Genomic DNA, 25733 nt, shown 5'->3' on the forward strand with positions numbered 1-25733 from the left:
ATTTAAACTGGTTGTCATGCCCAAACATATCGCCTGTCATCAATAAAATCCAGCTTGCATTCCCTTCCTAGACCGACTAGATTTATTTTCATTGGCCTATTAAAGATTGATCTGATTACGCTGCCTATAAATAGGAAGAAGACAACGTGTAGACTGTAAAACACCTTATTTCTTTCTTTCTTTCGCCAAAGTAACATTTTACTATGAAAATATTGCAACACAGTGTCGCTGCAGGAGAGATGTTTCGTCATGATCGTGTTGGAGCTTGATATCGACCACTGTTGTCATTGGGAGAAGCCCTGTTTTTGCCGCCCCCTCCCTCGCTGGGCCCCTGTGTAGAGCCGCCTTGCAGAGAGAGTTCAGTCGGGCTGGGAGAGGAATGTGCTGGGATGCGGAGCAGCACCGACTGTAGGAAATCGACGCAACAACTCGCGCAGTATGGACAGCAATGATCCATATCTACACCTCAGTGAGTACTCTTGCGTATTTTAGCCCGGGTCCGATCTTGCTGCGGTGCTCCCCGCGAAGCCGCTGCATTTTGTTGTGACTTCAGCGGCGAGCGCGTTTGTTTTATGGCGTCTTCTCTCTCCAGTCAGCAAGCGGTGCGCGAAAGTGTTCTCGGACTTTAACCACCAACTGCTGTGTGTGGATCCTGTTGTTACGCTTGCTCTTAAATAATCGCGTTAGAACAGCGCGAATTGAAACGAAAGATGCGGTCACTGCAAAAGTCAGGTGATCATGGCTGTGCCGGTCGGGCAAGGTCAGAGGTTGGCACTTTAATTGCGCTTATGTAATTTATGGTGCTTGTCGCGCGTCTCTTGCTAAACAGTTTGAGACAGAAACACAATTTATTGGTCTGGGTAGGTCGTCAGATCCAGAGAGGGGAAAAGCGTTCAACTGCGCAGAGGAATGGCGGATTTCCACTGATAAACAAACTTATAGGCTCCCTCTTTGTGGTAGAAAGGAGTGCAGCGTGCTAGACGCGCCCTGGTCACCGCCGTGGCCATATTCAGCTGAATGACAGCGTGATGTGATTTTGCTCAGTAAAGCTGAAGTCTGATCTGACTCGGTGACTTTGCCCTTGAACCAGTGGATTGGATTTGTTCTGTTATCCTTCTTGTGGCCGCTTAAAATCATCTGAGACAAGGAAATAGGACGTCTTGGAGCAACACGTGGGACACACTACTTACAGAAATACCCTGTGCCATTTAAGTGTTTAGTTGAAACCAAATGTGGTCTAATAGGCTTGCGCATATAGTCTCATTAAGTCACACACACTTATCCTTAAAATCTAATAGCAGGCTAACTCTTTGAAGGCAAAACTGTACCGCCTGTTTATGCTATCACAGATATCTTTGCACCATTTGGAGGGGCTGAGTATTGTTTCCATAATGAATGTGGCTCCCAGGGGAATGACATGACATCTGGATAGGAGAGTGTGTTGAGAGAAACCCACAGTGTACAGAAGTAATGGAGCAGTCCCTCAGGGCTAAACTCTTTCTTCTTTCTCTTTAAAGATCTGTTATGATTGGGCAGTAATGGCATCCTAAGATTTAGATATTAATAGATATTAGCCAATCGTGTTTCTGCATTGAAGTTCCACAGTGCGATTTAAACACTGTTCTTTTCCAAAATTGCATTGGTCTTTGTTTAAACAGAGAGTCTGTTCTCCACAGTAATGCTGCTGTAGCATTACTCACTACCCGCAAAGGCTAGAGGTCTGTCTTAAACGCGAAATAGTCATAATTTTTGGTATGAAAAAATGTATTATGAATAAATCTTAAAGTAGTTCTCATAAACCAGGATTAGCTGAATCCTCCTCTTCTGGTGCATTTGCTTTTGAATGTTGGTAGTAAAGCCACAGAGCTAAATGAAAACCACAACCACTGAAAGTCATTCCAAATCTTGTTTTGTCTATGTGTTGGCTCACAGCTATGGTTTAGGATGCACCAAAGCACGTACGAAAACAGAGCCATAAACAGTACTTGTATTCTGACTTGAAAATGGTCACCCTTTGTAATCTGTCAGGAGCGTGAAGCTGAGGCGAAGCAGTGTGGAGTCAAAAAAAACAGTCTGGTGATTATGTGCAGATTGCTTCATGATCCACCTCTTCCTCCACTTGGCTTTTCCCAGACTTGTTATGTTTCAGCAGGTTTGATGCAGGCCTGCTCGGAGCTTAAAGTAGAATCAGCATTTTTTTTTTCTCTCTCAGCACTTCAGCATTTTTTTTTTATTTTCCATCAGTGGAAGTGATTCTAGACAAGCTGATGAGCGCGTATTTTGGGAAATTTGACGGTGAGAACTTATTTGGCTCACACAACAGGGAGGTCATGACAGAAAGAAGAACTGGATTGAAACCAGGGTGAGGGGATGGATGGGGGTGAGGGGGGTGGTTTGAAAACTCATCACTTCCTAGGGATCAACAGTTGACCTCCCAGTGCACGCACAGACCGAAGCAGGAGGACACCCACACACATTCACACACCCATGCCTATTCTTCACAGCTGCGCAGTAGCTTGTATGAGTAACTCCTTTACAACAGACTGTGACCGTGATGGCACGTGACTTAAAGAATGTGAGTTTTACCTTTTGACTGTCAAGTCCCTGCAGTAATAAAACCTCCTCCCCTCCCACTGCTGCAGAATTAAATACATCACACAGGTAGAGAAGGTGTGGCTCTTTGCAGGTATTTGCTCAAGGATCCCAGCTTGAGACATGAAGTACCCCTGTGTTCACACATTCATTAGCACACAATACCTACAAAAGGTTTATTTTCAGGCACTTTTTAAGTGAGCGTGTGCGTATTTGTGTTTCCGCGTAAAATAGTCAGCTTGCCTTGATTGTGTGTTTGAGTGGGTGCCAATTGTGAGAGCAGGATGAGGGAAAAGAGGGGGCAAAAAGAGGCCATTCTCTGGGCTAATTGCCAGTAATTAGTCATTAGTGAAGAAGGTCAAATCCTTGATTTAATTCCAGCTTTAATCAAGCAGAGAACCTTCAAAGGCTCATGTGCTAAAGCAATGTTTAGTTATGAGATGCATTGAGCTATTTCTGATTTCAACAACCTATCTAATTTGAGTTTTTAATTTGTTCACTGCTTGGAAGGCATCTTAACATCTGGCTCCTTTTTCCATCTGATATTCAATAAATTGTCATTTCCTGCAACAGCACTTCTCAGTGTGTGCAAGCTTTAAGTTGCACCTGCGCACACAGAACTAAAGCTGTTGATGCATCTGCAATATTATTCCTAGAGGGAACATTACTTGATTACTTAATTGATAGAAAACTGTTTGCCAGCAGTGCTACTATTAGTTTGAGAAATGCAGAGTGGTTCACTCTTACTGCTCTGCTAAAAAGGCTGGAGTGCAGTGAATAATAGTAATAAATATATGGAATCAAATAAGAATTAGAAAATAGTCACACAAGAAAATATTTGAGGATTCAGTAGTGAAAATGCAGTAATCTGCTTGTGGATTTGTGCAGTTTTTTTTTTCAATTTAATTTAAAAAATGCTAAATGTGTGTTAAAATCTTCCACTGGAAATAGGCCAAACATACCCTAGTTTACTACGTGCATGATGTGAATTATTTCTTTGTTTTGTCTTTCTTTGTCATTCATAATTGCAGTTAAGTATTTACTGGTATTTGCACAAAACAGGCATATAGAAGCCATAACCTTGAGTTCTAGGCACATTTTTAGACAGAGTTGTAAACTGACTCTGTAGGCAAAGGTGCTGGAAGTTTCTTAGCTTTACATTTGTAGCCCCAAGTTCTTCTCACCAATCACGTTCAGGCAACTTTGTTTGCATTTCAATAACTTTTAAACATTTTCTTCAGTTGTGTGCATACAATCACCTGTGAAATGAACAGGAAGGTTTGACCCGGATTTCCAGTATCCGCTGTTTGGATATCCTCGCCACACAGGAAGCTGCGAAAATTGGCCGTTGGCTTTGCAGGCCAAGTCGGCAGACTAGCTGATGTGTTCCCATGTTGACAGAATAATGTATGTGGAGTCAGTTTCAAAACAAGCACAGGCTTTGAAAGTTTAAGCACTGTGGAACTCATTTATACTATTATAGGAGTGTGATTAATGAGCCCAAGTTCATAACTCAATAGATGCTAGTTTGACTGAGCAGCCAAAATATTTCTCATGGTGCTTTTTTTGTCCTGTGGGTGCACAAATAGCAGCAACAGGTAGCAGCTAAGAACATTAGATCTCATTAAACCTCTCCATGAAGAACATGCTGGAAACCTCGCTTGGTTATTTTTAATGCTTTGAGAGTGCCATTTTAGTGTGCTGCTCCTGTCTCACTTCTACAGAGCATCAACATGTAGCAGAAGCACACATTAATGTAGCATAATTTCCCTTCTCTTTTCTGCTTTTCCACTGTATTTTCCTATAAATGTCTACACAGCTGAATATGCCACATGATTATGTCCTCAGTGCTGTCAGAAATCACTACCGGCAGGGAGAGCAGGCCATAAGGAAACCTTTCTCCTGAGGGGACAGTACGCTGATTACATTATTAGAAGTTTAGATTTAAGAATGTAGCCTAAATTTAGGGCTGCCAATTATCTTCTTCCCGCGCCTTAACAAACCATAATACATCTGTGATTACTAATTATGGCTCTCGGGGTTAATTTCATGTATTTTATGTGGGCCATGACACACTAATATAACACAGCGTGCTTTTCAGAAGGATTGCATTATTTTAATTTCTCCCTCTGGGATTTCTTAAAGAGACGCTAGCGTTTCTCCTCTTCCGTCATGTTCTCCTCTTATGTGTCGGGCCGCTGAGTCACGGGAGGAGGACAAAGCCAAACGAGTGTCACTGAGAGTATATGGTTACTAGTGGTTCTCCTTTAAACACTGTGTAGTCGATCCAATCACTTGCTGGGTAGTCTGCGCAAGAAGGCTCTGAGTTGTGTAAGGCAAATGGATGGACACAAGAAATGGGAAGTTTCTGGTGCCATATCTCAGTTTGAATATCTGAAGAAGGATAAATTAGAAGGAACACTTTAACATTTACGGGTTGGTCTATTTTGTGGTGATAATAACATGTTGCCTTGCCTCTGTCATCACTAAACAAGTAGAACATCTACTTCTTGCATGCATATTTTTAAGTCTAAAAATTATTACCTGATTTAAAAGCCTGCTACAGTAGACGCAGTCTTCCACCAAGGGTTACTTTTGCAGATCAAATCCATCTCTGCATGGTTTATTTAGCTTCCCTCAGGATTTCTCATGTATTGTTCCTCGCTGCCTTTAAGTTATATTTTTGGCCTGTGTGTGCATCTGGATTTTCACTTTGCCCTGTGTTTTCCTGGCTATCCTAGAGCACCTAAAAAAGACAATTCCTGACTTCCTGGAATGCTATCACACTTGTTAAACACACAAACATATTCACAGAGGCGACTCAACTGAACATGCTGCTAACAATACCTTTAAGCTTGTATGCTGGCACAGTTATTTCACAGCGTGATATGGTGTTAAGTTATTTTTGGCAAGACAAAATAGAACTTCAACCTCTGACCACTTCTTGTCACCCACTCAACACACGTCATTTATAAAACCTGCAAAACAGAAAGAGAATTTGTGATGTTTAAAAAAACAAGGAGAACGTAGTGAAGAAATGTTACTGACATATAATAACCTTTGGACTGTATTAGTGTCTTCATACTGTCTTCCCTTGCTCTTTAGCCCTGAACCCTTTTTAGAGGAAGTAATTGGAAACGTCTGGTTGTACTGTACTTTTAGACAACCCCTTCCACCATGACCTTCCCCAACCGCGCCCCCCTCTGGCCAGACCTCCTGGTTGTACCACTACAACAGGTGTTTCTGTATAGATAGAGGGGGAGATAAAGAGAGAGGAGAAACATGAGTTGAGTGGGCGGTAGAGGAGCTGATTTGTGCTGCAGTCGGGCAGCAAACAGTTCCTGTGGGATTGATCTCTGGGGAAGGATAATCTGGGTAATCCTATAACCGGCGCTGTTGGACTCCGCCTCTTTTGCTCTTCACGGAGGCCCCCCCATCCCTCCCTCTACACGCCGACCCTTCCGTCCCGTTCTTCTCTGAAAAGTGCTCGATTGAGCATCCACCAAGCCAGCACTTTGAGTCTGACACCTGGTCCTGAGCGACTCGTGTTCTTCCAGCGCTACCATTAGGGCCTGAAGACATGTGGCATCCAGTGGCATCGCCTGGAAGTGGGGGCAGCCCTGGAACGGAAATAGGTTATGGTCACTGTGAGTAGCTGGGTTTTGTTTTTAGTGTGTGTGTGTGTGTGTGTGTGTGTGTGTGTGTGTGTGTGTGTGTGTGTGTGTGTGGAATCATTCCGATGCAACGCGTCTCTTCTGTGGGTTTCAACAGAAGAGAAGCTTGAGCATGAAAAGCTCGTGGTGCACAGATGCATTTGAGTAATGCCTCTAATCCCTGTGCACTCTTTGATGAAGTTATTTTGAATTTCTTTCTTCCGAGGAGACACCAACAACTCTCATGGCAATTGCATCTGCAGATCGTTAAACCCGTTTTTTTTTTCTTTTATATATATTCTTCTCTCACCCATGTTGTATATATCCCTTGCTAAAAAATAACGAAACATTTAATTATTTTTTTAAACAAGGAACTGCATCTTTAAATCTATTTCCAGGATATTCTCTGCTAACAGATTAGTTCCTGCTTTTATCATCACTGGGTCATTTTAACAAGTTGTGGCAGGTACAAGGTTTTCCAGTTGGAGATCGGGATCTAGAACTAGTGACTCACTTGAATTCTCAGATGAGTTCAGCGGGGTTGTCACTCAGTTTAAAAGGATGCTTCCAGCTCTCTTTGCCTTGTCCTTCACTGTCTCTTTATCTCTCAACACTTGTCCCTTCCTGTTAGCCCTCTTCATCACGCTTTCTTTCTCCATTTGTGTCACACTGCCTGTCACCTTTCCATCAACAGCCTCAGTGATGTGTTTGTTTCCTTTTTTTTTTCTCCTTTCTATCCTTCCTGAAGAGGTGTGGGAAGCATTGGTGTGAGCCATTAAGTGGCTTCTCTGTCTAGAGAATATGTATATCTGCAAATTGTGCATTTTAGAGCACCCTCGTGTTTTTGAGTGTCCTTGAGAAACAAATTCTTCTGAAAATACTAAAGTTGTTCAGTGGATTTTCTTGGCCTGGGTGGAAGTATGGTCTGAGGACAGTAATATAGTCTAATACCGACTTTCAAACCTGGCAGTCCAAGTGTTTTATGTTCATGGTTATGCTTATTATTGGCTCTTTCTGTTCTGATCATTCATTAAAAGCACCGCAGGACATTCGACAAAGCTGTGATTAAATCCATATTATGCTGAGCTTCAGCTATGTTGATGAAATACAGTGTTGCCTATTTAGTATCAGGAGCAATTCAATAAAACTTAAACAAACAACAGGACTATAGCTTAATAAATGCTGGCAGTTTTGCATGTTTTTCAACAGTCCAGTACAAATTGATAGATGTGGCATTAAACCGGAGCCACCATATGGTTTCATAATGATTTTCCTTGTCTGAAACGGCGATTAGTTTATAGGAACTTTTAAAGCAACCAAGCACTGGGTTTAAATAAATTTGATCCCATGTTAACTTTAAAGATATTTCTGTTGTTTGATTTTCACATTTTAGTTGCTTTGGCAATGTGGAGTAAATCATAGCTAAGAATAATTTTTAGAAGATTAAAGGAAAATCGTCAAATGCCTCTTGTAGTTAAAGGGGTACGGTGTAGTTATTCTGAGGGAGCGAATCCTTCTTTTTGAAAACTTTGTTTTGTTGTGCTAAATGTGCTACCCCCTAGCATCATGTCCGAATAACCAGCAGCTTGCCTGACTTTAGCAGTTAACTTAAAGCAAAGCCGTTAGCATGGCTATGGCTTAGAAGCTTAATCCTATCACTACCTCGCTTCTTGTCATTTAGCATTTTTCCCGATTGGTCTTTTTATGTTTCTGTATATGACCACAAGGAACACATTGTTTTTCATGTGATACGGTACCCCAAGACCAGACTGTCTGTGTTCACTCTAGCTGCTAAGCTGGTGTAAGTCCGACTGTCTTTCTAGGATCCAGAAAGCTGGTGTAAGTGTCGTCCTCTTTCTAGGATCTGTCTTCAGTTCACGAGGTCAGGTCGGCCTGGTCGCAGCATGAGATGAATGGGTTTGTGTGTGTTTTGTGTGTCCGTGTGTGCATGTCAACAGCACATGGCTATATCTCCATTGCCCCCTTTAACAGTGAATGACTACTTCTAGGAACTAATTTGAGTTACCTCAGCAGGCGAAGCCAAAAGGGCGGATGCCCGATTTGCATTGGGACTTTCGGCCCAGCTGTTTGTTTGTTTTCCAGGACTGCTTGGTCAGCCTGTTCTGTGTTAGCTCGTGTTGTTTAAGTTCCAAACTTTTATCACTTGCAAAACAGTCTTTATCTTGTCCCTGACTCAGTTATGGGCTCATCGATTCTCTGTGGGCCTGTGTTTAAAAAACCCCCCAAAAAACAAAAGTGGCAGGTCTGTGTTTGATTCAAGAGAACTACAAACGTGGTCCGCCTGTGGGAAAACAATATATGTACTTTCCAAACAATTTGCTTTGCTTGTATGAATGCTTGCTATAGGGAAACTGAAAGAAATGGGGGAAAGAGTTTATTCCTCTTCTGTTCAGAAGTATATTTGATTTCACTGGAGGGTTTCACAGGGCAGAATTTGGGGTCAGAGAGGTTTGCTATCTGAAGCCTTTATGTTGTCACAGCCGTAAGCCTTTATGGACACAACTTTTCCCCCCCACACTTTTCTTTATGTTTCCAACAAGACAGGAATGATACACAGCTGTAACATCTGTTCTGCTTGTAAAATGAGCGGTATTAATTTTGGCTGACAAAGCAGTACGAAAATGGAACAGGTGTCCTTGAAGCAGCTTTGGACAGAGTGCTGCTTATGTAACAGTGGACTGTATCTTTATTTTCTATCACCAGCAACCATTCGTATCTCCTAAAATCACAGCTGTGCAGAAAATAAACAGGGGCTTTTCTCAACTCATGATCTAATGTCCTCGCACAGGCGGGGCGATTAGGAGTGTGTGGTGGTAGTGTTAGTGCAGTCATGAGGGCTGGGAAGAGAAGGAGAGCAGTGCCCTCCCCCAGCCATCCAGCCAGCCATCCGTTGCTACCTTCTTCCTCCCTGGGTCTATTCGGCTCTCAGTCCCCTCCTCCCCGGGCCTCCCACCTTCTTGACAGCTGGCCTGCTGAGCTGCACATACTTACCCGGGGATAAGAGGATTTACTGACACAATTGATCAGATATCAACCTCATTTAGTCAAGAAATGAATGTTAAAAGGGTGGTGATTTTTATGCTGGTGTGTGCAGACAATTTGAGGGGGGGTTTCTCCCCCCCTCTTTTAGTGTGAGCGAGTATGTGCGCATGCAAGGAGTGAGTGTGATGGTTTGCAGCCAGGGCGAATGAGCCGGACTGGCAGCGCGGAGATTTCTTAATTACATGTTCACTGAATCTAATGAGCTCCTCAGGCTGTCCGTCTGATTACTTTAGGATGCATTCTGTTCTATGTCATTTGGTCACGGCACTGTCATCTACAGACTTTAACTCATTTTGCATAAAAACACATATAGAGTAGACGGTTATTGAACGAATCCATGCACATGCTGAGGATTCCTTTTTGTTGGGGTTCATGTGATAGATATTGAAGTTTATGTTGTCATTTAGGAGTGCTGCTCCTGCTGCTCCCACCCCGTCATCCCCTCACTGTGCACTCCCAGTGCTGGTCTGCTCTCCAGACGGGAGATATTATTAGTTTGGTCTTATTGAATTACTACTCAGTGCAGCGCTCCATCCAGTTACAACCCAGTAATTAACTGCAAGGGATTTAGAGGGTTTGTGGTTTGTGATGTTTTTTTTAAACCTGTTGATCATCAGATCAATGTGATGTATTTGTGGCTTTGGGTATTCCTTCCTTTGGCTTTCAAAGTAAATATGATCATCTGACACAGCAGAGGCAGTTTGATGAGGATGTTTGAATCTTTTGCATGCAAGGGAACAGAATAATGTGATGTTGTTAAGCTCAGTAAAGGTCATATTAAGAATTATTGTTAGTATTCACTGGTCTGGTTAAGTGGTTAGTCTATAAAAATGCCTTGGAGGCAAAAAGTACTAATCCCAATTTTCCAAAGACTACAGCAAAAAGAATCAAAGAGTCTACTGCGATTGGTTTGTTATTGTTGATAACTGTGCAATCACTCTACATTCAAAGATCTTTCAAACACAATAAGCATATCAAAAGGGAGCTAATATGAAAATAGGCTGATGTGCTGTAAAACTCTATGGGTTACATTTCTTGCTAAAAGTAGCTGTGATTTACACTGGGTCAATTTTTAGGAGCCTTTCATCGCAAAGTCAGATCAAGCTGCATTTTAGCAGGTTATTGTGCGAGTCCTGCATCCGCCCTCAGTGCAGTAATTTCTGGGAACGATCAGTAGAGACCTGCGCTGCTGCAGACAGAAAACTCTTTTGAACTTGGCTCAGGAGTTTGGTAACAAGTGACCTTTGATTTGCGACACTAGTGTTCAAAGGTGCCCTTCACTGCTCTGTTTGCTCTCAGATAGATGCTTGAGTTGCTGAAGCGTTGCATAGGTTTAGACAAGACTGAGAGGGAAAAGTCAAACGACATATTTGTGAATGCTGCAGACTGCTAACGTACATTTCTGTGCCACGAAATGAATGGATGGATTATGGTCAAATATAGTCTGTGCATTTAAGAGTCTTTGTTGTGCAAGTGACTTAGATTGGACTGCCAGTTGAGGCGGGTCATTCAAGGATAGGCTTCTTTGAGCCGCTCGGGGCCCATTTGTGCTTCCTCCACTGAGCATGTTGGCCTTCTTACACACGGACACAAAACTCGCACACGCCCTTCCCAAAGCATGTTCACCTCTCTAGCAATTCCCTTTTAGGCATCCCACCAGCTGACTGTCCGTGTGCTTTTCTTTTTCCCTGTGTAATGCAGCCACGAACACACTCAGGTCTGGGCGAAGATTTGTCGTTAGTGTTGTGTCAAACATGTATGTTGTTTTTCAGAGTTTAAACGGACCCTGTCTCCAGACAAGCAGGAAATCTGAACATTCAGGTCACAAATAGAACTGCACCGACCTATCCACTTTACTTTTCATTTCTCTCCATATTTTCATCCTCATATTATCTTTTACATCTAGTCTTGTTGGTCTTCAGAGCATGTTGCTAAACTATTGGCTGCTGGAGTACCCTGTTGCCATATCTCCCACTCTGTACTAGAATAGAATGGATCTTTATGAACCCCAAAGGGAATTTGTCATGCACATAAAAGAGGGGCCATTGCACGAAATCAGACACAGAACATGTTGTACAGTGGACGTCTATTACATAAGAGTGTTGATTGGATGAAAATGCACTCGGGAAAGTTGGGAACAATGCCACATAGTTGAATTTCAATCTATGTAGTGCATTTTGTAACAGCCTGGAGTGTGAAGTATATTTCTTTTATCCATTCAGCTCTGTGGGAGAGAGAGGAAGGCCCCAATCCATTTCTGCCTGCCAGGGATCACTTGTGGAGGGCTGGAGAAAGTGGGCGAGTAAAGAAGGGGGTGGAGGATATAGTTTCACTGCTAAACAGGAAGTTGCACAACATCTGTTCCTTTGCGTACAGAGAGGGAGTGAATGGCCAGCTGTGTCTTACTGTGTGTCTTTGTGCAGAAAGTGCTGCGTCCAGCCCGACAACATGACATTATTCCCTTTTTCACAATTTCTTCATATTTCAGCGCAATGGTCTTTCATTACTCAGTCACCATTTCCTTTAATGTGGTATAAGTGGGTGCTAAAGGTTAAATATCACAGCAACATTTCAAAACTGTTTCAAAATGTTTGACAAGTTGCTCTGAGTAAAGCCTTAAAACTGAAGTCAAACTTTTTCAGGTCTAAAAGGTCAAAAACAAATTGTGACAGTTTTTCCCCCAGAGTCAGATAAACAAACAGATTAGCAGCATTAGCGTTTAGCAATTTTGACACATTTTTATCAGATCAGATCAGGAAAACCAAGTTTAATTTATATTTGTGTGTTCCATTTCAAGTCACAGTGACCATGTTAGTAAAGGGGCCTGCAGAAAAAGCAATGACAGCAATGAAATTCAAAATAAATAAGATGATGCGAACTTCAAAAGCAGAGATTAGAAATCATAATTACAGACCAAACCATATGTGTCAAGTGTTCCTCTGACTGTGAGGTGTCCACACTTGAAAAAGACCAGACTTTGAATTTCACTCAACTTTATTTAGACCAACTAGTTTGATAGCTGGTAGGTAGCAGCAGGTAAAAAACCTTTCAACACAAAAATAAAGAACATTCCATTAACCATTCAGAGAAATTACATGCATTACACAGAAGACAGATGAAATAACAAAATACACTTCAGTAAAGCCATTTACCATGTGGTTAACTGTGTTAATTTAACTGTGGTTCTTAAATATACAAAATGTCTTCTTTGCATTAAAACTTTTTTATAAACAATTGTATTTTAAAGTATACATTTTAGAGTTCAAACATTTTAATAGACTTTAACTAAGGATTTTCTTTACAAAGAATTATTTTCTTTAAATCAAAACCAAACATTTATTCACTAGTTTTACGATCCACCCAAGGATTTGGGGTAACCATTTTTAATATTAATTAACATAAATATGTGGGAACACTAACTGCACAAACAATTTATTCAAACTTAAACATTCATTTTTGTCAATATAATTAAACTTAAATGCAGCAACTATTTCCCTAAGCGTAAAACATTTGCACAACTGAGCTTCCATAGTCCCAGATACATCTGCAAAAGCAAAATGTGAACTTAAGAACTTACCGATAGCCTGTCTTGTTCAAAGTCTTCCTCACAGTGGAAAAGTGCTTTGTTTGCCATCCTCTCAGTATGTTGCACCCGGGTCAAATGACTGCTGCATGCATTTAAAGGTTTACTCGGCACGCCCACCCTTGATTGCTCTAATGTGGCTCACCTGGCAGGGCGGCGCACACCAGGCCGTGCTTAGTTGTTGATTGCACCCAAGGTCTAATCAGCGGCCATGGGTAAGCAGCAGCACCGAACAGGTAGAGGGCAGGAGGAGGAAAAGAGGAATAACAGCCACACCTACTAGGTCAGCGCGACAATATGTATAGGATGTTTTCATTCAGTGGGAGCAGGAAAACTCTTGTTTTAGGCTGATATTTTTGGTGAAATCTAAAATGCACTAAATAAATTTAAGTCAGGAAAAAGAACATGCTTTTGAAAGAGTGCTGACAAGTACATACAATTCAGATTTTGTGCAATTATGACATACAGGAGGAGCTGAGATGGCTCTTTAGATTTAAGATTATCACACAGACTAGTCACAGCGAGGTCTAGGTCATAGCTGATCCTTTTTTTTTTTTTTTGAACTGTTGATTAGTTGTCAGAATCTTTTCTGTGGTAAATCATTCTTAAAATGGTGAAAATGTCCCTTTCCCTTCTTTTAAATCTCGCAAGATTTTTCTAGATGTCTTGTTTTGTCTGGTCAACAGTCCCACAATCCTTGGACATAATCAGTTTACTGTCACATAAGAAAGGGGGAAGCATCAAATTCTTCACTTTTGAGAAGCTAGAACCTGCAATTTATTGTGTTAAATGAGACTTCACAATAAACCAAGCAAACAAATCGACTCATGGAGCTCTTGCTGCCCAGCTAATCTCCAGCATCTCAAGGGTCATGCTGTAGTCACGCTGTTTTTGACTCATGATTTTAATTGATCACTAGCATTTTCTTGTTATTTACAGTATTTTTAGCAACTCAGATTTGTTTACAACCATGAATCTCTACTAAATGAACTTTCAAGTGATAAAAGACTCCATTCTTATCTGTTGGAAAGTGCACAATCAATAATCATCTTTTAAACTTTCAACTTTTAAGTTAAATAAGTGTATTTTTTGACATTGGAGATCTAGGTTATTAGTAGTTGTGACAAAAAGACATCAAACCCTCCCTTGGGGCTCTCTCCAGGCACCCGGTTCAGCTTTGATTCAGGAAAAAAAAAAAGGACTTTGAAGATTATAAGAAACCCAAAACACAGGTGCTGTTCATTGCGTGTCTGTGCAATCATGCCACAACCCAGCTTTATAGACGCACATGGGACACAAGAATGTGACATTTAACTAAGAACAGTGGTGCAAAGCCCAGTATCACGCTGAGTTTGTGTGTGTGTGTTTGTGTGTGTAAATGGAGGCAGGCGATATACACTGACAAAAAAGCCAAAACTTCTGCAGGCTTATCCAAATATTTATGTGCATATGGTGGTCTGTCACTCTTCATCAGTAGCATTTTACTCAAGAAAGCCCAGTTTTGTTCGCGTCGTTGAGTCATCACCATTAGCCCAGAGGGGTACTGCTTATTGCATCTGTCTGTATTATGATAGCCTTTGGCATTTGTGTAAAGATGTGTCTTGGTCTCTTGCTCGTACACACCATATGTATATGATGGTATTTGCTGAATTTGTATTACTCGCAGCTACAACACATGCATGAAATTACACACCATGCCCTGTTACCCAGCTGACTGACAGCTTTTCTAAGTAGGTCATCTATGTAAATGCCAGCCTGTCAGTTTACATCAATGGCCGCTGAGCAAAGTCAGCATCCTGTGACCAAAATCAGATGGGCTTCACTCTGTGTCGCTAAATTTACACTCCAAAAGGACACATGGCACCACTGGCCAACAATATATAACCCAAACCTGGATTCTAATTAGATAACATCATCATTTTGACAGTTGCTAGACTTTACGTTTTAAAGTGTGATTATTTAGTGTATCCATTCATGTGGAACCTCTAAACTGTTTCGAACCTTGAAGCTAATTTTTATACAAATGTATCAAATGACTAATGGTAATGTAGAGACGTCCTTTTTGAACAATCCACTGATTTCCGTCATCTGACTGTAGAGCATCATCCTGATCATCAGTTTGGTTTTATCCTCCACAACTTTACTGTTCAGGTCTTCGTTCTATAAATATTGTTTCAGAAAAAAAACACTGAACACATCGGCTCAGTACCAAATGACAAACTATAGTGGAGCCAGATTTATTTAGTTTTTCTCCTAGTTGGTGGAGACTTGATAGCTAACAAGGGTTTGATGTGGTTGAATTTTATTTTAATTTATTCGCCTCTGTTTATTAGTTTTATGTCTATTGTATCTGTGATTCAGCAAATCTGTGGTGTCGAGTTCAGCTTCATGAAGTCAGACAAGTCGGTATTGGTTTCAAACTTGTTACACTGTCACCCAATACCCCGAAAGTCATGCATTTTAGATTCAAGCAGTTTATTTTGGATGCAGCTAAAAACTGGCCTTGGGTGGATATTTTGATTTTCGTAATACACAAAATTCCCAGATTAATAGGTCCTTCCTAGGACCAAAGTTAGCAGAGATACAGTACTGGGTTATATAATGTTTCTGTTATTCTGCCGCTGTGTATATACATAAATATTAGAATCGCCTTTGAATAGTCTGCTGTTCAAGTGGCTTTAGATAGTGTCTGCTCAAAGTACAACTTCGCAAAGAAAGCATGTGTGGTAGCATGGATGCATTTGTTTGTGTAGGTGTACCTTCCTAATTCTTTTATTCCTAACTCCTAAATCCAAAGTATTTGCTTGTTCTTTTCAACATGCACCTTCTTCCTTTCCAGACTCTACAGGGCCGATGAGTACAGCCCACACCCACCCCCCTTTGATGGGCAGCATGGTGGGTCACCCATCAGTCATCAGCACCTCCAGGCCCTTACCGTCCCCCATGTCCACCTTGGGCTCACCAATGAACGGCCTGGCCTCTCCCTATCCAGTTATTACATCTTCCCTGGGCTCGCCCTCTGTATCGCTGCAGTCTACTCCCAACATGAACTTCGGACCACTCAGCAGTCCACAGGTGAGACATGTGGGGGTGTTTGGTCGTCAGAAGATAACAATGAATTGTTATTTCCCTAAATGGCTCGAGTATAAAGTTGCTTTTATGTATCCATGAAATTATCATGACAGGATTATTATTATTTTTGCATTTATATTTGAAATGTTTGTTCTTCTTTCACCATTCTCTGTCAAAGCGAACTCTTAAGGCAGGTAAGTTAAAAAAAAAAATAAATGCACCACTCAGAACCCCATTTGGAAATGCCAGAGAATGTGTTTTGAAGCAGAGTTTGTGTGTTTTAAGGTAGTGAAGAATGCAAACACTACTTGCTAGAACTGTTACTTTTGGCAAGGTGCACATGTATTAAATAACATGTTTTTCGGTGGTCATGTGCCTTTATTGCTTGGGATCTCCTCCAGCAGACAGGACTTTGAAGGTTAGCCATATCCAATGTGTTTGGCAGGCATAGCTTGGCTTTACTCTCACTCTTTTACCCTTCTGCTGACCTTTAAACTTTTCTCCCTAAAGGTCATCCATGAGTTCTGAATTACTACACTCATAGAATTGGACATATAAGACACAGTATGACTATTAATGGATTCCTGAAAGACGGAGAAAGGGCAGCCTAATTTTTCCTGGTTTCTCCTTCTTCCTTTGCGGATATTTCTATTTATTTGTTTTACTTTTATGTGCTCATTTAGGCATATACTAATAATACCAAGGCTCTTTACGTCACAGGAGCTCTGTTGCACTTTTTAAGCTCAGTGATTTGACAGTCAGCCATACAAACAGAAACAAAGATGTTTGGATGCACATGGTGCTTTCAAGGCTAGATTCAGGACCGTGCTGTTGGGAATAGCAGGCGATGATATACATTTTATGATAGAGATTTTGGCTTTTTTGCTGCATGCCAAAAACAAAGCTGCTGGCAGGTTTTTTATCATGTAATGTATGTTTTTCATGGAGTGAAGATTACGAACATGACAGTGTTAGCAACATGAGGCAACATGAAATCATTATTTTAATTACAAGGAGAAATGATGTGTAAATTTTATTTATTTGGATGATTGTGACTGACTTTGTTTTACATCATCACATTTGCTTTGGAGTAGCTGATAACTGATTTTCTGATCAGTTAAATAATCAGCGATTTAATGAATTCATCAATCAGCAAAAATTTACTCAAAAAAAATCAATTTCATTTTACAGAAATCTTTACATATAGATTTAAAAAACAAACACGTGCATCACTCAGTAAACCTTGCATGTCTCATGCAGTATTTTCTTCATACCATGTGTTGAATAAAAAATGTATGAAGCATCAATAATCCATATGCAGTGCTCGTAGCCGTTTTCTACAGCATCCTGTTGTCTGTGTAAAGCTGCATGTTGTCTAAACGACAGTTTAAAAACACTTATTTTTTTAGATCATGCAAAATTAATTATGAAAACTCTATGCTACGCTGAATAGCTGCTCACTACAGACACGCCAATAAGCGAGCACGCTGTTGCTGAAAGCTTATTTAGGGTGTGACCGCCTCCCTGCAGGCAGCCAGCATGCTGACATTAAACTGAATGACGGCAAAAAGAAACACTCTTGTGTGATGGTCTCTGCTGCAAATTCATGGATATAGAGTCCCAAATTCAGACTGCCATTGGAGAATATTGAGAGTGCACTTTGTAAATAAGTGATAGGATCTGTCAGAAGGATGTCCGATACTGTATATCATGCTGCATCATATACTACAAGGTATATGTAGGCCAGGCTTGTTTTTTTCTGGTTGGAATCTGGAGATCAAGCAAATATGCTTTCCATGTGTCTCTCTGAGAGAGGATCGACAGGCTGGACGATGATAAGAAGAGAAAGAAGCAGATATGAAGAAATCAAAGGAGGCTTAACTTGTTGCTCTTTTTTTGGGAAACATATTATATTACACATTATTTCTAAATTGGCCATACTTAGTGGTTTGGAGTCTTGATGTACCATATTTGGGAGTTACTCGTATATCTCGTGGGGTTCCTTGGGATCAGGTGCGAAACCCTACGCTGCAGTAAGAGAGATAAATCATGTCAGTTGAAGTGTGCATTATTGTGCATCTACTTGGGATTGAAAGCTGCTGTAAGCACTGCTTATGATATAAAAAAAATGGCAGATAAAATACATTTGGCCTTCATTGGAGGTCTAACAGAAATGCCAACTGTCATCACAAAGCATAAAATTCACCATGAGTTCCCTCTGCTGCTGAGTTTGAGAACTGCGCCTGCTCCACGTGACTCCCCCTTCCTGCGACTCTCCCTGTCAGCAAACATTAAAAAACCTGTATGACAGGCCTCAGCCCCTCCTACAGGCTGAGCATGTGATCATACCAAGACACTTTCACAATAAAGTGTGTGGGTGGGGGAACAAAAAAATATGAGTGAGCGGAAGACAAAATGAGAAAATAGGGGAAGGGAGAGAGTGTCATGAGACTACCACAAACTTTTCACTCTTACTTCCCCTCTGCTTCCTCCTCTGCTCTGTTCCGTTCAGCTCTGGCCACCTCAGCTTTAATTCTTTGTTCTCTCTTCTCTCTTCCTGTCATCTGCAGATGAACTCTATGAACAGTGTTAGCAGCTCAGAGGACATCAAGCCTCCGCCGGGCCTACAGAATCTGGGAAACATCAACTACCAATGTACGAGCCCGGGAGGGATGTCAAAGCACATCTGTGCCATTTGTGGGGACCGCTCCTCAGGTAATGTTAGCATGCAAGGACGGAGGAGAGGGATGGGCAAGCATATTTACACTCCCACTCACCACCACAACTCCCCCCACCCAGATGAGAACAGATAGTAGACAAAGACGGACTTGTTTGAAGTCATTTGTTAAGTATTTTGTCAGGATTTGTGCCGTATGTTTCTGCAAATATCTTTTATCGGTGTGTTGTTACAAGTAGGTTGTCTATCATACAGAAAATAGTTAACACATTTCCAATCCTAATTCTAAAGATGTGCCCAGAAATTAGTCTACAAGCCAGTGCGACGCTTTATGCACTGTGACGCAAGCTGAATAGTGGTCCTAATCAATATTGATCCTGTGGCTTTATTCTCCTCAGGAAAGCACTATGGTGTATACAGCTGTGAGGGATGTAAAGGTTTCTTCAAGAGGACCGTGCGCAAAGATCTCAGCTACACTTGTCGAGATAACAAGGAGTGCCTGATTGACAAGCGCCAGCGAAACCGCTGCCAATACTGCCGCTACCAGAAGTGCCTGGCCATGGGCATGAAAAGAGAAGGTGTGTATGGAGGGTTAGAAAAAGGTTGGTTCGAAATTTTAACAATATGTGACATTTTGCAGTTAAAATAAAATCACATGTGGTTTTGTCTTGTAGTAAAACTATAATTTTCAGGTAAATTCAGTTTTGTTTATTGAATGTTCTATATAGCGCCAAATTATGACAAGAGTCGCTTCAAGGCGCTTAATATTGTAAGATGAAGACGCTACAAGAATAGAGAAAATCCCAACATTCAGACGTTCCCCTGTGAGCAAGTACTCGGCAAAAGTGGGAAGGAAAAAAACCTCATGGCAGAACCAGGCTCAGGGAGGCGCGGCTATCTGTCGCGACCGGTTGGAGGGGTTTTGAGTTATCTGCTAATATTACGGATTTTCTAGTCAACAATTCAGGATGTTTAAATGCTGTGTGGTTTTTTTGTGTGTCTGTGTGCAGCGGTGCAGGAGGAGAGGCAGCGTGGGAAAGAGCGGGGTGAGAATGAGGTAGAATCCACCAGCAGTTTCAATGAGGACATGCCTGTGGACAAGATCCTAGATGCTGAGTTGGCTGTAGAACCCAAAACAGAGACGTACAGCGACGGCAGCCCCGGGAACTCGGTAATTAATACAGACACTGGTCCATGTCTCTTTCACTGTTTGTATTATGAATCTGAGGCAGTTTTTCTGGGGAGAAACTAGATGCCAAGATGTGCTGTGCTATTAAGATATACTGATCTTATTATAAACATAAACACACAAGCTTGGCTAAATAGTTTTGAGTGTGAAGCTGAGACCGGATGGAATTGGGTCAGTTGAATATAAATAACACAAGCTGAGGAGTTTATGGGAATAAATCTAGGCTTTGCTCCAAAATTCTGACAAGCTACTTTGTGCAGTTGTCATAATCTCCTGGGTTAATCTGTTGAGATAATGTAGCCGAGCTGCCGAGTTGCTCTGGTCCAAAACTAACTCTTAAATCTGACAAGTTAGTAAACAAATTAAGTAAACACTGATTTAGCAATTTACTGGGTATGAGCTCAAGCACTTAAATGAATTTTAAAACCTAGAGGTTGGGTAACAAAGCCACAATTTAAAAGCTGTGCGGAACTTGAATTGAATTGTGCTTCAAGATATTTCCCTTCTTTGGTATGTAGAATTTAGGATTGTATTAAAACTACCGCAAGCAACGAGAGAAATTGTTGGTTTAAAAAGAGTCAAAAATAGCCACTGCTGCACCTGGTTACCAGCTGTTGCTAGAAAAGGTTTAGATGTCACTAACAGTGCCTACAATCACATTAAATCGGTCTGGCACTTGTCCTACATGTTCTTCTCCAGACCAATGACCCCGTCACCAATATCTGCCAAGCAGCAGACAAGCAGCTTTTCACCTTGGTGGAGTGGGCGAAAAGGATCCCGCACTTCTCCGAGCTCCCCCTCGATGACCAGGTCATCTTACTACGAGCAGGTAGACACGCAAACACAAACCAGTGCATGCGGCAAGCTTATGCTCACACAAATATCAGACCACACACTCATACACAGCAGTTTCCTGCAAGGGTAAACAGTCCTTTATCCTCCCTTTCCCCCCTCACTTTTTGTGTAGTATTTTCATTCAGCATAGTTGCCGAGCCGATGTCAAGCAGTCTATTTAAGTCTTTTTTTTTTTTTTTTTTTGTAACATCTAGTTTAATGGAGCAGTGAAACCAAAATAACTGGACCATTTGCAAGTCCCAGCAGTGCAGTTTGCTGCCAGTGCTGACCTCTGCTGGGAGGAGATTTAACACATGCCAGGACGATAAAGTGAAAAAGTCACAAAATGGATAATTAATTTTAAGCAAGCAGGGAAATCACAGAACATGTTTTGTGTATTTAATTTACACAAACTAAAGACGGGCTTTAAAGAGACGAGTGGATCGAGATGTCACTCGTTTTTCTTGTTCCTTTTTTGTGTCCAGGCTGGAACGAGCTACTAATTGCATCATTCTCGCATCGCTCGGTCACGGTAAAAGACGGTATCCTGCTGGCAACAGGTCTTCACGTCCACAGAAGCAGCGCCCACAGTGCTGGAGTTGGCTCCATCTTTGACAGGTAGGAAGGATTGAAAGATGAGACAAAAAGATAAAATAATGTGACATTTAGACTCCTTCATGATTAACCTCTTAATTCTGTATATTTTGTGGTTGGAGGCAACCCCCCCCCCCAACACCACCGTTAACTGGCTGTAAATGTTACTAATGTCTTAACTGCATTCATTTCAGTGTGTTGTCATTTAAGCTAAGTACATATTTGCATAGAAATGCAAATTCTTTACTGAGAAATTATTCTAATTCTTGTACTGATTTAATTCAGTCCTATTTTTGTGACTAGTCATTGTTTCTTTCTTGATTTCCTGCAGAGTACTCACAGAGTTAGTATCTAAAATGAAAGATATGAAGATGGATAAGACGGAGCTCGGCTGCTTGCGAGCAATTGTCCTCTTCAATCCAGGTCAGTCTGGCCTCTTGAGACTGTTACATACCACCCAAAACAACATTTTCACCGACATTTCAGTTGTGTTATTTCACTGCTTATTTTAGTAACTGCAGAATCACTATACTGGATTCATGAAATTCATGTGAACATATTTGTCAAGTGCAATGTTGGTCATCATAATATTATGGCTAGTTGGAGAGATTTTACTGTGCACCCATGCGTTCCTAATGGCTCAGTCAGACTAGACTAAAAATAGGATAGTAATCTACTTTATATCAAGAAAAATTAGTGATTGCCCGGATTCTTTTTGCTGATTGTAAGTAGTTGCAGCAACCATTTTCAATTGCACAGGTGTCTTGGTAGAAGAAAACAGCTTTGCTGAGCACCTGTGTCATATAAATCAGTCAATTAACCATCCTGCAGCAATTAGGTCACTATTTGCGGAGGAATTTCTGAATCTCTGTTTAAAATTTATGAGGTTCTGGCTGGACTCTAAATGTAATGATGCATTCAGTTTCCCTTGGAAGCAGGGCTGGGAGTGACATCACTCCCAAGTTGAGTGTGTTCCAGTAGTGAAGTCAGAAAAACAGGATTTATTTTGTTCCTTAGCAAGTAGAGCCATTCATACCACGATGGGGATACAAGGTGATGTTTGTTTGGGTTTGTTGTTGTTTTTTAACTGAAAAACACAACAGCAACACATTTATGGTTCGAGCCTGCACGGTGTTCTGTATATGGCTTATTTAGCGAATCAAATATGTACAACAGTATTTTCACAGATTGAAAGTTGAGAACGCTGAAATTCAGACTTACAGCTTCAAATGGAATACACAGAATTTCTGTGTTGTTAGACAGCAAAAGATTTATGATTTTTGCTCACAGTTAACAGCCATGTTATCACAAACAGACTGCAGAAAATTGACTCCATTCGATCACAAACTAGCAGAATGACTTGTGTGTTTTGTTTTGGGTCTTTTTTTCCAGATGCAAAAGGTTTGTCTAACCCAGCAGAGGTTGAGGGGCTGAGAGAAAAGGTCTATGCTTCATTGGAGTCGTATACAAAACAGAAGTACCCGGACCAGCCTGGCAGGTAGGAACTGTTCCATTACAACATCGATCATTTTTAAACACATTTCTGCACTGGATGTAAAGAATAATAAGGATGGCAGCTTGCATTATATTAGTACACAGCTCTTATGCAAGTAAAAAACTTTTGCCTAACCACAACATTGCATTTAAAAGGATGTAGGCTGATAACGCTATTTGTAACTGCAAATTGTTGCCATTGACTGTATTTTTTATTTGGGAGCTGATTGAGAGCAACAGGTATTAGAGGTAAAAGCAGACACTGCAAACTTCCTGAAAAGTCAACACATCACAGCTGAGATGCAGAAAGAACGCTTAAGAATATTTTGGTCACTATTGAGATCACAGTTATTATTATTATTACCCCATGAATATTTCACCTCACTGAAAAAACGTTTAATGGTGAAATTATGACATAAAGTGCACATGATTGAAGTGAAACTAGCATGCCACAGCCCGGCAGTGAAAAAGATCACCACTGCAACATGTAATACTTTTTCTTGTTTGTTTTCATTAATCTAAATCATAAATCTCTGAGCAAAGAATTGATTTTTGAAAGGTAAATGTAACACTAGCTTGACTTTCTTTGAAATGGCTTACTGTGTACGGTATGTTGTCTCATGAAAAGTGAGATGTTTACAATATAAAAAAAAATATCTTGATATGCACTCACTATATTCTTTATTAGGAACATCTTGCTAGTCCTTTTGGGCCATATCGATATGATCGCTGCATGTCTATGATGGGATTCTCACGTTCCACCACATCCCAAAGGTGCTCTATTGGATTGAGATCCGGTGACTGTGGTGTTTTATCCTGCTGGAAAAAGCGGAAAATGGGAACACTGTGATCAATAATGATATAGTCAGCACCAATGTTCAGATAAGCAGTGATGTTTAAAGCGATGCTCAGTTGGAGCCCAAAATGTGCCAAGAAAATATCTCCCACACACACACACTACCACCAACAGCAGCCTGAATTGTATACAGGGCAGAGTGCATCCATGTTTTCATGGTGTTTGCACCAAATTCTGACCCTATTATTCTAATGTCACAGTAAAAATTGTGACTTATCAAATGAGACATTGTTTGTCCATTCCTCTGTGGTTCAATTTAGGTGGCGCTCTGTCCTTTAGCAGGTGACCCGGTGTGGTCTTGTTGCTGCTGTAGGCCATCTGCTTTAAAGTTTAATATGTTGTGCATTCAGAGATGCTCCCATGCATGTATTTTCTTTTTTGGACTATTCTCTGCAAACCGTATAGATGATTGTCACCTTTCGTCCTGAACTTCAGCAGGTCATCTTGATCATGTCTACATGCCTAAATGCAGAGTTGCTGCCATGTGATTGGCTGATTAGATATTTGCATTACAAAGCAGGTGAACAGGTGTATCAAACAAAGTGGCTAGTGAGTGTGTGTAAAATATGGCTTTTTTTTTTTTTTTTAAACAACTTTGAACATGTGTGGAAGTGAGTTTTAAGCTCAGTTGTTCTCGCCTCACTATTTGGCACGACTTTTTATTATTCTCAGGTTTGCCAAACTGCTGCTGCGCCTGCCTGCCCTGCGCTCCATCGGCCTCAAATGTTTGGAGCATCTGTTCTTCTTCAAGCTAATTGGGGACACGCCTATTGACACCTTTTTGATGGAGATGCTGGAGGCTCCGCATCAGATCACATGACACACGTCTTCCCCTTTCCCTTGTACATACTCCCGCATCATAAGCAATATGATGATGGAATTAAAAAGACTTGATTGAAATGTAAAACAGCTTATTTTGTACCCATTTTTAAAAAAAAAATGCAATTAAAATGTTTAAAAAAAATGTGGTTGTGGGGATGGTGGAGTCATAACTCGATAAATTCCAATAAAGTTGGTTTGGAATTTTGTAAATAGCTAATTTCAGGTGTTTGTTTCAAAAGCCACCAAATGCAAAATTTGAAGAAAAAAAATCATATTTTATTCAAAGCAGAATTGTATAAAACAAAAACCATGCCTGAATTTCTTAAACGTGTCTGAGAATTCTTACAGAATAAAGTTATTTAAAAATGTACATGAAATATTTTGTGCATTGTGTTAATGCCTTATCACATTTTCTTTTATTAGCTGTGTTTGGTATCAAATATAAAGTGAACCTGCTATTTTCACTCCTCGTCCACCAGATGGCGTCCACAGAGTGCCATCAAGACGAGAGACGCTGCTTCACAGCATTTTTTTTTTTTTTTTTTTAGAGCTGTTTGCACGGATTCCTGTATCCTCCTCGTGGCTACGGTCTGTCAGAGTTACATGACTCGTCAGGGCCTCTGCAGGCTTCAGCATCACGAACTGCCAGGACCTCATCACAAAAACCTTTGATTTCATTAAGACTTCTTGGTGAAGATAATCCACGAAGAAATAGGAATCTAGAGAGAACAAAAAAGAAAATAAATCTACGTCGGAATATGTGCCTATACTGGAATGAGTCAGTATGTTGGCTGATATGTAACAAAATCCGCACGGGTTTGCAGTTGTCCGCAATAGTTGCAACTGGAGCTAGAATATAAAATAGCATACAGCCATATCTTGCTCACATGTTTCAATAGGAAAAATAGATGTTGTTATTTTGCAAAAATCATTGGAATCTCTATGATCCCATTTACTGCCAAGACTGGGCTAAAGTGAAACTTTGTGAAGCCACTAATTCGCAGAAAAACCAAACTGATTATTTAAAGCTTTTGGGGGGGAAATCATCACTTAAGTGTGTGACCTTTTAACCTGCAGTTTACTGTGTTATCAAATCACAATTTGAATACTACTGGCATTGAGGCTTGGCGAGAGAGACACACAAGCGTGGGGGAGAGAGCGAGTGACCGAGGGAGGAGAGAGAGTGCCTGGCAGAGAAGGAGAGAGAGAGAGGTAACCTGCACCTGCACATGGAGGAAGTCTTACTCTGTTTCGCGCTCGCTCTCTCTCACTCTCTTTCCCGTTCACCCCTAATAGGATAATTG

At 40.9% G+C, this 25733-nt stretch overlaps 1 protein-coding gene across 2 annotated transcripts; it reads left to right on the forward strand.

The window, feature by feature from the left end:
- Window positions 1-304: 304 nt before the first annotated feature.
- Window positions 305-24806, forward strand: rxrgb (retinoid X receptor, gamma b). 2 transcript variants are annotated; one of them, XM_086282529.1, is made up of 10 exons: window positions 305-469; window positions 15731-15966; window positions 18534-18678; window positions 19039-19218; window positions 19651-19811; window positions 20529-20658; window positions 21149-21281; window positions 21589-21680; window positions 22650-22755; window positions 24280-24806. In XM_086282529.1, exons 1-10 carry the CDS (start codon window positions 439-441, stop codon window positions 24425-24427), a joined length of 1362 nt encoding a protein of 453 aa, XP_086138655.1. In that variant the 5' UTR covers window positions 305-438; the 3' UTR covers window positions 24428-24806. The 2 variants fall into 2 exon arrangements, with proteins under 2 accessions (XP_086138655.1, XP_086138654.1); XM_086282528.1 differs by lacking the exon at window positions 305-469 and adding an exon at window positions 5864-6239.
- Window positions 24807-25733: the final 927 nt, after the last annotated feature.

The sequence above is a fragment of the Aulonocara sp. 'chitande type north' Nkhata Bay genome, linkage group LG23 (assembly GCF_057382095.1).
Source record: "Aulonocara sp. 'chitande type north' Nkhata Bay isolate Kocher_YH1m ecotype deep benthic linkage group LG23, A_spYH_male_GT1.1, whole genome shotgun sequence".
In the NCBI taxonomy this organism is placed as follows: Eukaryota; Metazoa; Chordata; class Actinopteri; order Cichliformes; family Cichlidae; genus Aulonocara; species Aulonocara sp. 'chitande type north' Nkhata Bay.

Excerpts from the sequence above, each read along its gene's own strand:
- rxrgb (XM_086282528.1), top strand. The coding sequence starts at position 6,173 with ATGTGGCATCCAGTGGCATCGCCTGGAAGTGGGGGCAGCCCTGGAACG. Across the intron at positions 18,679-19,038 it reads TTGTGGGGACCGCTCCTCAG|GAAAGCACTATGGTGTATAC; the intron begins GTAATGTTAGCA and ends TATTCTCCTCAG. Across the intron at positions 19,812-20,528 it reads ACGGCAGCCCCGGGAACTCG|ACCAATGACCCCGTCACCAA; the intron begins GTAATTAATACA and ends GTTCTTCTCCAG.